The sequence below is a fragment of the Semicossyphus pulcher genome, unplaced genomic scaffold (assembly GCF_022749685.1).
Source record: "Semicossyphus pulcher isolate SPU_LCO1_2020_fin unplaced genomic scaffold, fSemPul1.0.p SCAF_19, whole genome shotgun sequence".
In the NCBI taxonomy this organism is placed as follows: domain Eukaryota; kingdom Metazoa; phylum Chordata; class Actinopteri; order Labriformes; family Labridae; genus Semicossyphus; species Semicossyphus pulcher.
Window position 1 is genome coordinate 12552572 of NW_027211692.1, and position 13881 is coordinate 12566452.

The 13881-nt window shown below is 43.9% G+C and overlaps 1 protein-coding gene across 1 annotated transcript in view; it reads right to left on the reverse strand.

Annotated features, from left to right (window-relative positions):
• Positions 1-12337, reverse strand: part of ppm1lb (protein phosphatase, Mg2+/Mn2+ dependent, 1Lb) — a 50705-nt gene extending 38368 nt beyond the window's left edge. Inside the window, exon 1 of the mRNA XM_069668238.1 lies at positions 11428-12337. Coding sequence (XP_069524339.1) covers positions 11428-11826 — 399 coding nt within the window. The 5' untranslated portion in view covers positions 11827-12337. The remainder of the gene's footprint in view (positions 1-11427) is intronic.
• Between the last annotated feature and the right edge of the window lie 1544 nt (positions 12338-13881).

A 13881-nucleotide genomic window follows, 5' to 3' on the forward strand; every position in this document is an offset into this window, starting at 1 on the left:
ATATATTTTTGTTGGGGGAGGAGTGCAGGCTGAATTAAATAATCAATCTCAAACTTTGGATGCAATTGACATTTTTTTAATGCCTTTTCTGACATTTTACAACCAAGAGTAAATCAATTAATCAAGACAATGAATGACAGATGAATCAATACTGAAAATGATCGGTAGCCCTGGTGTCAGACATAATGTGTTAGTCTTACTAGACTGCAAATGATCTGCTATTAAAAACCTTCGCTTACAAGCCTGCAGGTTATTTTGTTAGAATGTATAGTGTTCTCACCGACCATTCAAAATCAAGAAAGGGCGGGGCTTCTTATATCAACTTTGTCAACAACAATGGCGGAGGAGAAGCTAATCCTGGCAGTCGCTGCCATTAATCTAATGCACCCAGACTCGTTTTTTAGAGGGTTACATTTCCAGGTCTAGAGCTGCTGCTGATGCCAGGACATGATTCCTTTCCATTGTTTTTATGTTTTCTTTGTTGAATTTCCTTGAATAAAAGCAAATATGAAGCAAAGAGAGCATTTTAAGACAGACTTCACGGTCACTACCTAGGGAAGCGGAAGTGCTCCGATACAACTTTTGTATCCTAGCAACAGTAAGCACCGATAAAAAGTGCTCTGAAATTGAGGCTGTGGGTGCTGTCAGCGCAAAAAATGCCGTTAGTGGACACAGGCCCTTACAGATTAAGAACTTTTTGGTCACTTGTTTTCAGCCATTTATGTATTTAATTCCATAAATACAGGTATTAACAAATAAAAAGCAAAATTATCTAATAAGATAAATGTAAATTTCATTTTTGAAGATGCCCAATGTCGAAACCAAGCTTGGTTGTGAATCGGAAAGATGTGTGAGAGAGCAGTTATGTCACTGGGGTCAGAGCATGCGAACAGCCCATTTCTGATCTCCTGAATGAGGCCAACGTTACCTCCGGAGGCCTCAAATATTAAGCTCTGGCAGCCAGTGGACGGCCTATCTCAGTCTGGGACGTGGATAAGTGCAGGGTTTACGCTCAAGATTGCAAGTTGTGGCCCTTAGCCACTGTTGGCTTAATACAAACAAAAGGTCGTACAAATCCTGATTGGCATCAACTTTAAATCCCATTGGAAGATTAAGTTTATTTACTGCAGTAACTCTGATGAACATGTGGGCTTCAATCTGTTTGCAAATGACCCTCAAGCTGCTTCTTTCCCCGTTTTGTCTTCCCTGTTAAACATCATCTGTTTTCTCCTTAGGGCCAAGATGGTTTAACCGACAGCCTAACCAGTGTTAGATTACTCCTGCTGCACCACCCTTCTCAATAAGTGCTTTGAAAAAAAAGAGGGACCCACAGAGGAAAACAACAGGGTGAAGCAAACTCTTAAAGGGTCATAAATCTGAAAGGGCCATAATCAACAGTGTGTGGCACGCATCCAGCACGACCGGCTATACAAACAATCTCACACACACTCGGCCTGCAGACTGAAGAACGCACACACACTCACATACGAGTCCTCCTCCTCCCTGTTTTAATCACAAGCACAAATTAATGCTTTGGAGTCAGATCCTTGCTCTCATCCTGTGAGCCTTTGTTACAGTGTAAATTACAGACAACCTGTCTCGCAGCAGAGTGTATTTGAAGGTTTGTAGCTCACAGAGAATAGAAACCATGTGAAAATATCAAACATTCATTTCATCTGCATTCCTCCTGTCTGGATGGGGTGATGTTTGGAAGGCTGTGCGGCACATGTGTGCAGCAGACCGACAAGTAAACGCTCGACGTACATACAAACACGTCTGCAGCGGAGTGACACATTCGGATTAACAAAACGGGAAAACAAACTTGAATCATTAAATGAGGGCATGGTGTGGTGATACGGCAGCGGTAGACAAACACAAACCGGAGGCCTGTTTCCATTTACCAGGATGCACCTGCCCGGCCCACAGGCCCATCTGGCCAGCGTGAATGGAGGAAGAGCCACAACTGCGAGCGCTACAAAATTCACAGCCCGGCCTCTTTGCGCACACAATCACACCAATGTCGCTAACTCTGAACAGCTGCGACTCGCTACCTTCTCTCAGCCAACATTCTTCTGCCGCCGTGCCTCACTGCCAAGACAGCGAGCAGGCAAAGTCCAACTGACTCATCTATTTTCTCAATCCAAACAGACAAACAAACAATTGTGGAGCTGGCGCTGGCTGGCATGCAGACTTAGGCCCCTATAGTCGGATTTAAAACGTAGACGACACTCAACAGGGAAAAACAAGCATTCCTTTTATTTCAGCGTTTTATATAACTGCCTTCTACGAGCCCCTCTTTCAAAACAAAGCGTAAATAAAACCAGTCAATTCCAGCCATGTGATTAGATTTAGGGACTGCTAATCAGCTAACACGCCAAAACAAACAAACATCCTGTAAGACTGAGCAATCTAATAGCGCTGCTTTGGACAAATATAGCACCGCTGTAGGCGAAGAATTATGCATTCAGAGCCAGGCTGCCTTCCCAACCTCTAGAATTGCATTGCAAACCTACTCTTCCAACTCAATCAGCATGCCTGGCATTTAAAATAGCGGACACATCACATGGGGTAGTATGTTAGTGCAGAGACAACAAGCGACTGAGCGTGGCAAGAGGCCGAGCAGCAAGTGTGGGCACAGCGGGGCCGGGGGAGATGCTATAATGGGGGGACAGCAGGTTGACATGGCCTTGGAGATGGAGTTTTTGTGGCGTATTCAGTGACTGCCAACCCCCCTAAGAGAGAGGAGGGAGGAGGGGAGGATAGGTGAAAAGAGAAAACAGGGTGATTGTGGGTGACACAAAGGGGTGGGGATTGGCAACTTCACACAACAGCTCCATTACCGAATGCGACCTACAGCGCCGTGTCAGCTCAAACTGGGAGAGAAGTGGGTGCGACGGTGGGAGGATAAACACCATGAAGCAGACAAAAAACTCACACACTAATATGTTATGTGTGTGTGTGTGAGAACAATGACCTTGTGGCTTCCTTCTGCTCGGAGCTGTGCGTATATTTAAGTTAGGGAGTTTGAGAAGAAGTGTTTGACAGAGCGGGTGTTAAATTATTGAGCAGTCACTGCCAGCAGGGAAGGACGGCACACTGAGGCTGGAGAAGGCGCTCTTATCTGGCGCTCCGTGCTGTTGGCAAACACACACAAAATCCTGTCAAACGGACACAAACACCTATCAAACCAGAGAAGGGCTTTTTTCTAACCTTCTATATGCTCCCAACTTAGGTTAAGAGACACTCTTAGACACACTGGGGCAAAGATATGTCTAAAAAGGGAGAGGATTTTTGAAGAAGAGTCTATTTTATGGAAATGGATGAGGGTGGAAAAGAGAGATTACAGATGTTTGACTTAAGGGCTAAACATTTGACAGGCAACAGCCCCATTCATGCATTTTTTTGGTGTGTTTTACTCCATGACTCCACTCCTCAGTCGCTCCCCGTCAGTCCTCTCGCTGCAAGGAAAACAAACCTCAGCACCGGGGACAAATTACCAAAAAGGTCAGAAGGCTTTTCGGCAGAACCCTCCGGCTCTCCGGGCTCTTCTCTGCCGCACAACTTTTTCCAGCAGAACCCGACCTCCCGTGTGCTTTCCACTTCACTTTACATCAAGGCAGAGCTGAAATGTGGAGCGTCAGCTTTTGCCACAAGTGGGTGCAGGAGGATGGCAGCAATTTCACTGATCGTCATCAGATTAATTCCTCTCTTTTACCCTGAAGAGTCAATGTGCAGGGTAAACTGAGGGCGCTGCCAGGAATTCAGTTCTACTCAAGGACACTTCAGCGTATGACTAAAGCCCTGTTGTTGATGCTTTAGCCCGAGCCTGGCGGTGTAAGGACTGTCTCTCTATTCTCTCTACCACCAGCAGTCATAGTCATCATGTCATAGTTTATACTGGGGAATGTTCCGGGCCATGAAACCACCTCTGCAGACAGACTTTGTCCTTAAACGGCCAATAACTGATTAATTGGCCACTTGGGAGCAGTGGACACAAGCTATAATCAAACAGCACTGACTGAGGTGGGACAATATATCAGTACAGCAACATACCGTCATCCTGACTCATGCAATACAGTTATTGATACTGATAGGCTGCCTCCAAATATCGATATTTGTATTGACTAATATACAGAGCTCAATTTTGACTCTCTGGTCACTACTTGACTCCTCATGGTGGCGCTTACGACATGAATGAGTGTAACGTGAACGGAAATTAACTGGCCGAGGAAGAAGTTACACATATCGTGATGTATCATTATATAATTGTCTTGCAATATAACGATTATCGCAGAATTGATGTATCATGATATTATCGTTATCGTGGGCCACATGTCGCGTATGGTATCGTATGGTATCGTGAGTCACCCTGCGGTCGTTACCTGGAACCCAAAACAACAACAAAACCATTTTCGACTCCTCACAATGGCGCTTATGACTTAATGAGGGAAATGAGAACGGAGTGTACTTTATGATTGTCTTGCAAAATATCAATTATCGCAGAATCTCTATATCATGATATTATCGTTATCGTGAGCCACGTATTGCATTTCGTATCGTGAGTTACCCTGCGATTCCCACCCCTAGCACTCGCATATCAACGGCTTTTATTGAGACATGGCAAACGTAGTTAGTAAACAGTTACACATCCAACAGATACAAAGCAACATTAGCATTAGTTTGGACATGCTGAATGTACTGTTGAATGTAAATCAAAACTCTATTTTTGGTTCCGTTTTGGTCTCCACCAACTCCTGAAGAAAATGTCTGGCAAGTAGGCTATACAACCTAACTTTGTCTTAAGCTGTTTGGTGCTGGGTAGTTACTGTACTGTCAGTTATTAGAGCTTTCTTTGTGGAAAACAGCTGCTAGCTTCGGCTAGAAACAAACCCCAACAGCAAACTTGAATGCCTTGTAACAAAAAAACGAGTCAAAAGACACTTTAAAGCCCTATAGAGCTGAGGGAGACTGCAGATTTGCACTTTGTTATATAACTAGTCACACGATCTACTTTCAGTAGCCCTTTTTACACTGCAGTTCCGCCTCAGCGCCGTGACGAAACTCGGCCATCATGCAGCCTTTTCCATTTTCCATTGGACCAAGCAGCGTTTTGGCGTTGGGGAGCAAAACGTGCGCAAGGTGTAAACAAATACACACACATGGTGTTGTTATGCGTGCTAGCTTCCCCGTTTACACTGACGCAGTTTCGCCTCTGTTACTACCTCCGATGCCGACTCACCCGTCCATTCCACCTCCGTGCGTTTTACATAGAAGACAGAACGTAACAGAGGCGTAATAATCCCGCCTTGAACTGGCAGTGTATAAGAGGCTAGTGTAATTTCAGCTGCTTTAATAATTCTTAAATTGTATATTTAATTCTGGTGATTTAATTTCTTTCCCATTACGTCTCACAAACTTGCCTGGGGCACAGACAGAAGACCTCATGTGTCATACTGTGTAGCAGGTGTCGGCTCCTGATAGGCCGTGGGCATCTATGTCTCTCACAGTGAAGTCGCCTCTCCCTGGAAGTCCAGATAACACCACACTGCCCCTCTGATCTCTGTGTAAATCCTCAACATCCATGAAGGAGAAGCGGTGCACCTTCCTGCGCAAGCTGGAAACACACACATACATATTCATACACTCACACACACGTTGCCGTCCTTGGTCTTCACACACACACACACACACACACACACACGCTCTCTTCATTTGCCCTCTCTCTCTCTAATCCTGTAATGCCAACAGTGCAATTAGTCACATACCGGCTCTTTCTTTCATCTCTCTGGGGAGAGCAAACTCAGAAGGAATTCAAACTGCTAAGTATCTTAACTATGTAACCCAACCAATGCTCCTGTAGTCAAACACAAACATGTAAATTAACACATTAAAGCACTCTAATATTCAAACACCATCGTTTTGGACTGTAAATGTGCTTCATTGTGAGGTAAAGAAGGAGCACTATGCTTCACCAGTGCTTTAACTGCCCTCTGAAGTCCTGCCGCTTTGCAATTTAGAGGATGAATAAGTTGAAACTGAAATGGCCATTCAGCTTGAATATGATGCAAAGTGAAAGTACAGATAAGCTAAAATACAGAGAGGATCCCTCTAAAAGTGCCCTCCCTCCTGGAGCTCTTTCTTCTTCTTCACAAGCCTGCACTCTCCCATCACCTCCTTCACAGTTATATGTATCAAAGCCCACTTACAAACAAACACCACTGATTGAAAGTACATGAAAGAGAGCTGTGATAAAAACCAACAGAACAGCAGCTGAAAGGATAGGAAAAACCAACAGAGAAAAAGCAGCCCCCGCTCAAGTTAAACAGCCTTGTAGTCTGTGTCTTCTCTGTACTCTACAGCTGAGGTGATTCTGCAGCGCCTGCAGCCACAACCTGACAGTGAGGCAGGGAGGAGGAGGCTGACTCTCCACATGCCGGTAAGGAACAAATGGCTCATGTTGCAGTTATATAGATGGAGAGCCCAGGGTTATCACTTTCATGCAGGTTATTCCCATACGTCAGCTGGGAATCCATCTCCATTTAACAGATAAACTCCTCCCTGAGCCAACTTGTAATGTGACCGAGACTGCCGATGGATATATACACATTAAACACTGATTTTTAACACTTTGGAATTGAATTTGGGTTGCTGTGTGTGTGAGAGAGGGTGTGTGGTGTGGGGAGATAGGGAAAGAAGGAGGGAGGTTACTACATGTTATTTAGCACTGACTGATGTATCTGGTAGTAAACGGATTGGATTGAGTAGTGTTCGGAAAGTGACAGCGTCGACCTTAATAAGAGTTACAGTTTTATCAGATATACAGGTGGAGATTAGCTTAGCTTAGCATAAAGACTGTAAAAAGTGGGAAATAGCTAGCCTCTCTCTTTCAAAACTAAAAGCACAACAACCTGCTGCTATTGTACATGTTACATCTTGTTTCTTTAATCTGTACACTAACAGAAAGGTACAATTAGCTACTCGTGGTTTCACACGGAGTTTATAGGTGCTGTGATTATTTCCTGCAAACAACAGCCCCACGCACGACTTCCAAGTTGCACAGTACTGAGCTGGTGTTTGTGAAGAAATAGTGACGCCATTACAGCTCCGCTGAAACAGAAATAACTGTTGTCACATTTATTTTTAGTGATTGCGTAAAAGGCACAGAACGAGTGGATTTAGTAACCTTTGGACAGATTGAGGCAAGTGGTTTCCCTGCTCCGGTCTTTCTGCTAAACTAAGGGGGCTTTCACATTAGGGACTCGGGCCCGGATCAGAGTACACTTGACCACAAAGTCCAGTCCGTTTGATTAGTGTGAACACTACTAATGAACGTACTAGGGTCCACTTGAAAAGGTGGTCTCAAGTACGGTTCATGTGTACTCGGGTACGGTACGCATCAGTTGTGAAAGCTAAGGTACCAAACCACGGAAGTGGACTGCTTTTCAGAACGATATTCTTCAAAACATCAAAACAATGGCGAAGGTCGGCGCGATTTTATGGGCTTGGGATTCACACGCTTTTCGACACTGGAACGACAACATAAACAATATCACGTAGTCGATGATACTCTTCTTCTTGTTCTTCTTCTTGTTTTTGAAGTGCACCTTCTGGTTCGGAGTCCTACGGCAAGTACACTCGGGTACAGGACGAAATAATTAATGTGAAAGCTGACCGGCGGGGGAGAAGAGGGGGGGGGGCAACCGTACTCAGGCACGGTACGAAGCAATCGTACCTAATGTGAAAACGCCCTAAAGCGTGGTACACACTACAAGATAATCAGGCCGATTTTGGGCCCGATTCCGACAATCAAAGTCCCGATTTTTTTGATGGTTCTACGGGTTATCTTGGCAGATGTTCCTGTGGTGTAAGGTATGTTAAGAGTGATTTTACTTCCCCCGACCTGCTCGGAAGGCCGTCGTGGCTGTGGATTGTCACATGGAATGAAACAATCACCAAAAGGGAAGCAAGCAGATTCAAGAAGGAAGCACAACAACCACAGCCATGGCAACAAAAGCAAACAGGGAGCATAAAGAACAGCTCATGTTCACGCCGTCTCCATTGCTTCATCCACAGTTTGTTCTTTTTAGTTCCTACATTTTTTGGTAAAAAGTCTAATAACTGTTTACTCTAAAGTCTTGTTTGACCACGAGAGATTTTGCGAGATATCCAGTTTTGAGAGTCGGACTCTGGTTGTTCGTGAATGGAATCTGCTGGTGTGTGTGATGTGCTGTTTTGGCGTAGTCGTTGCTCTCCACACACTATTGGAGCAAAACTGTTATATGTCATGTGTGAGGTCTCTCACATTTTCAACATCTGTTAAGATTTGAAAAATCTTTTGCAGACATGAGATTGATATCAGTCTTATATTATTAGTTCCCAGAATATCTAACAATGTCTATGCATAAAGCGCGTTTTCAAACGTCCTATTACCTACATCATTCTAAAGGGTTTGATTGCTTTGCCGGTGAGTGCTAATAATACAGTGATTACATCAGGTGCTGTGATTTCTTGCTTTCAAAAGCTCCATTTGCAGCCTGAGCTCTTTCACAACAGCCAGCACTTGCTTTCACAATTATTTAACGATGTAAGATGTTGTTACGAGGAAGAGAGCCAATGCTTTCTGAAAGCACAAAAGCAAATGGATGAAATTGTGGCAGGCAATCTTAAACATTTTATAACATTTTACAATTGTAAATCAATGATGTAATTGCATTTCTTTTTCCCGTTTTGTTCAATCTAATCGATTGGCACAATCATGCCACAGAGAAAATGTGTTTTCTATTTCTTTCCATTACAGGCTTTGTAAATAGTTTCCAAGACCTGTTGATGTAGATGAAACTCTTGGGAGCTAGATAGATGTTGACACAAGTCCGACATTGTTTTAATGAGTGTGTGTGGTTTGGATGAGCAGGGTGTGTGTGTATGTGTGGGTAGAAATGGAATCAGCTGACACCTTGCTAACTAGCCAGCTGAGGCATCCAGTATTCCTAGTGTGGCCTTCGGCCGTGCAGCGTTCCCTCTGCTGCATTCAATGCCCTGTGGCAAGAAGAAAAATCTACATTGGCTAAACAGAGGAAGTTGTATCTGAAGGCTGCTGTCTGGCAAGCGTTTCACACACTTCAAAAGAGGGCGTGGGAATGAAAACAGTCCAAATTGTTGCCCATGGACATGCAGTGATAAAACAGCTTCTCGCCTACATTGGCAAATCTGAGCCTTCACTCACTTTCACTCGCTCCCACTCGTTTTCTCCTTTTTGCTGTCACATATGCAAACATACAGTATATCTCCAATTCACCATTTATTTCTTATATTCTTTTGACAAAGTGTGCTGTATGTGTGGCAGGTCTGACAGGTTAGTCCACAGAGGGAAGACGCGTTGGGGAAAAAGGCCGCAGGGAAAAACAATCCATCGACCACTTTTGGTCAAAAGCTGCAGCAGTCAGCACAGCGGCCTAAAATTTAATTTCCCCTAAAAGAACAGCTATCCTCTATGCCTTTGCCTGCCTATTTTTAGCATGTTATCGTTCAGCCTCAATCAGACCACCGCAGTCCAACTCAGAGTGAAGCCAGTCGCTGCCTGTCAGGCTCAAAACAGCAGGGAACTCCTCAGTGACCGGAGCAGGCTGATCAAAAAAAGTGTGTAATGTTTAATGTAGAAGCTGAACGGAGAGATACAGAGGAAAACGGGATACCCCGAGACTACCCTGAGTCTGTACATGTTTTCACTGTGTCGCGTCAATACTGTCAGCTGAGGTCGTGTTTGCAGAGCTAAGAAACAATGCCAGTGTTCAAGCAAGCCGTGACTTCATAAATCAGCGTTTTCATCTTCCCACTGAACTGTGGCGTCATCTCAAATGCTCTTTGTCCCTTTAACTGACATCATTTTTTTTTAAGGGTCTCATTGAGGGTTGCTTTGTAAAGCTGCTGCCATGAATGCATTGCCAAGCTAATGCGCGCATGTTCAAAGACAATGTCAGTTGGCACCGAGGAGATGAAGAGATGAGAGATTTCCTCGCTGACTGTGGGTGGACACTGACCACCAAATCAGTGATCTAATGACCCACTGCATGCTTCCCTCATAGTTTTGAGCTCAGCTAGTTAAAGCACACTGATTTCAGTTCATCCTCCTGCTTCCTGCTATAATCATGTTAGACCATGAGGCCTATATGCTGTCTGCATTCAAACAATGTTGTTTGGGTGCAAAAATAAACGTGACATACTGATATTTTTGGGCTTGATCTGAAGCTGTAAATAGGCAAGATGCAGTTGCCTTGCCATTTGGAAGCAAGCAGCATAAGAGTGGGCGAATGTGCGTGCAGGGCTGTAGCAAAGAATTATAGGTTCCTGCTCCTCTTATCCACAAATACTCGATACGCATGGGTGGATTACCAATTTCCTCCAGGGGCCCTTCTTCACTGTGTGTCACCTAGTTAGGCTTAATTCAATTTAAAAGCTGTATGGGAATACGCACCCTGTCTCAAAGAGGGTGGAGTTTGTCGATGATTGAACGGTGCATATTTCATAATTAATTTCTATTTAATCTAACTGCCATATTAACAAAGTGTAGTTGCCTACAGCGCAGTTTTGGGCCCCTAGGTTCCCACACGTGTTTTTCATCTACAACATCACGCAGCAGCAAATGGCATTACTAAGGACTTAGTTGTAAGCCTGGTGCATCTTATGCAGATTCTAAAGGGTACCTTGTGCGTCTGCATGAGATGGCGGGGGCCGTGACAAGTGTAATTATTTCAAGATTTGAATGAAAACAAGCTGCCTTCCAGAGACGTACAGTGCTGACGTGGTAAATGCATGTAATTGCACTAGTTGTCTAACTACATTTCTCAGGAGCTTGCTTCTCAGGAGTTTTTATTCCAATGTTTCTCTACTGTAATTAAACATCCTTTGACAAGCAATGTCCCATTACATTCAAGGAATAAGTCTGAGGTTATTTATATATATATGAACAAATGTTTAGAGTTGTTGTTGCATGCTACTTTAGAAGTGTCCTGGCTAATAGTTATCCTGCTTGGTGCAATACTTTAGCTTGGTCTGCAGGGTCTTGAAAAGTGTCTGACAGATGGAGAATGAATACAAAACCAAAACTGAAATTCGGTTTCTGTATGACCTGTGTATAACTTTTGGCAGTGAATGCAATATAGTTGTAGCCTATATTTGCTGGAATTTGACTTTTCTGTATTGTATGTATAAAACTACTACCTCTAAGGAGCTTCAGGTAACCTGACTGAATTTCTCCCTGGGGTACTTTTGCTAGTTTAACTTCTTAGAGTGTGAAGTAGCCTATTTGGTCACTTGGAAAGCTTTAAAGTTGCTTCTGCAGCCTTGGGAAAAGAGTGAGAAAGTAATGTAGTCTGTGTGTCATAAGGGGCCACCTTGCCTCTCGTTTTCGTCTCCACACACAGCACTCACCTCTCCTCCATGGCCGTCAAAAACCCCAAATATAGACGGGTGACTCTTGTTGACGATGTCGGTGAGCACCTCGAACCGGTCCTCCATATGCTCTCGCCGGCCTTGGATGGAGTACACGGCCACGTTGTTGCTTTTGAACTCCCAGGTCTTGGAGAACTGGGCGTCCAGTACGTCCAGCCCGCCGAAGCGCTCGTTCTGCATCATCTCCGCCACTTTCCCCTTGACCATCTTGACCGCATCCCGGCTGGACTTGACGATGGTCTTCACTTCGTCTGTGTGGAAGAAGTAACTCCACAGAGCCAGGCTGATACACAGCAGGAACAGGGTCTCCGGTCTGAGCAGAAAATAACGCATGATCCTACCTAACAGAGACAGCAGGGTCATTGTATCCTCTATCATTTATTTATTTACACGCAGGAAATCGCGGCAGGTTGTGTGTCGCTCGCCCCCGCCGCAGGTTTCAGTCCATCGTCGGTGGCGTCGCTGGGTTGGTAGCGGTGAAACAGTAACATTTAACCGAGCGTTTCACACAGGGACACATCAATATTATACTGACTACACGGGTGTCACTTCACTGCATTTTTGACCGGACTCACCAGGCAGGAGGTAAGGTGTTAACAACAGAGACAGGCAGCCGGGAACAAACACGGTGCTCCGGCAGGTTCCCTCTAGCATGCAGCCCCTCGGTGAGCCACCAGCGACTGTGCGTTGACCATCTGATGCGGTCTGAGATCACCGACTCCCCGGACAGAAAACGAAGGTCGCCCGAGTGGACAAATTAAGCCAGTGTGTTGTTGGCCAGAGCGGAGTAGTAGGCAGAGCCTTTCTTCCTAGCCAGCCCTGCTTCTCTGTTCCCAGTCCTGAAATAGCGGTCTGTGTGGAGACGCTCACATTCCCAGCTGCCACACTGCCTGCCTGCAACTCACTGCTGGTGCCTGACTAAACAGTGGTGCTGCCTTCAAGTGCAGCTCGTAATGTACCGAGATCCTGATGAGACAGTATGCTAACCACAGAATCAAGACAGCCCTTTAACTCTGTAAAACAAAAAGACTGTTGGATAATATATAGACTAATGTATGTCTCTGGAAAAAATCCGAAATATATTTTTAAATCTACGAGAAACTCTATAAGATTCACAATATCCAAATTGGGGTGCTAATGCAATTTAATAATCATAAATCTAATGTCATTTTCAACTGGGTATAGAGATACCAAAATAAAACGAACCTAACAATTTTACGATCAATTTTTCAAACAGCTTTTAAGCACATTGTTCATATATAGTCATATCTTGGTGGCACCGCAGAAAGTATTTCCAAGTTTCCATTTAATACATTATCGTTACGTGCACTCGTCTTGAGTTTACTTATTTCCGATAGTCAATGAAGGCATCCAGAGAGCCGCCATACTACAGGTGCACACGAACCCCGTACATTGACTAAATATGAAAATCAAAACACGTTGTCCTTGCTTTAATCATTCACTTATAACCAATGAGAAACGATCAGTTATAACCCAACATTGGATGACAAACTGCGCATAGTGGCCAACTGAATTGGAACCCCAGACACACATGGGGCCCACAAGCCTGCTGTGGCATTGATATTACAGGTTACATGATGCCTATTCTAAACTAATTTGTGTGTATTCAAAACACCACATAGCAAATCTGGGATCTTGAAATAGTACCTCATTGGAGTGCTGTCTAAGTTGCTCAGAGCGTGAAGGGAATTGGGGTTAATGTGGTCCAGCATCTAATTTTTGCCCAAGGTGGAGTAAATCCCACCATGGTTAGAGGGGAAATAATTAAACTTTTTTTTTTTTTTTAATGAATGTTGCGGTTGATGTATCTGTATTTTAAATACTAGACCGTCCTCAGGCTACTATGATTGTTAATTATTTTCATTTAAAACCAAACGAGTACTCATACAAAGTCCTACTTCACTATTTATTGTCCAAATTAAGGTCTCATATGGTCTTAAATGATAGAGAATACCTACCTTGTGCGTTTTTCAATTCACTTGCTGTCCTAGCACTGACTACAGTACTCCAAAATTATCAGAAGCCTACAGTATGTAGTCCAGTACATGCTATATGCACTGGACATATGTTGCAGAAGTGCAGAATTTCAGAACCAAATAGGACACAGCTCTCACTTTTTCTTTCCTCTCCTTAATGTTCTGTTGTTAACTTATCTTACTTGTAATTACAGGATGAAATCCCTTTGTCAAATGTTACCTTTAATTTTGCTCATGGACCCTGAACAGTTTTATTCATACTGTTGTTCGATACTGTTGATCAACTAATACGAAACTGAACGAAATATATTTTTTAATTAGCCTTTAATTTGTCATTTTTATTAGATTCAAAATATTTTTTAAAGGAAATTTATTCAGGCAAATAAAGACACCCCTGGGGTCCTTGAGTCTCACATTACGTCACCAAACCTCCCTC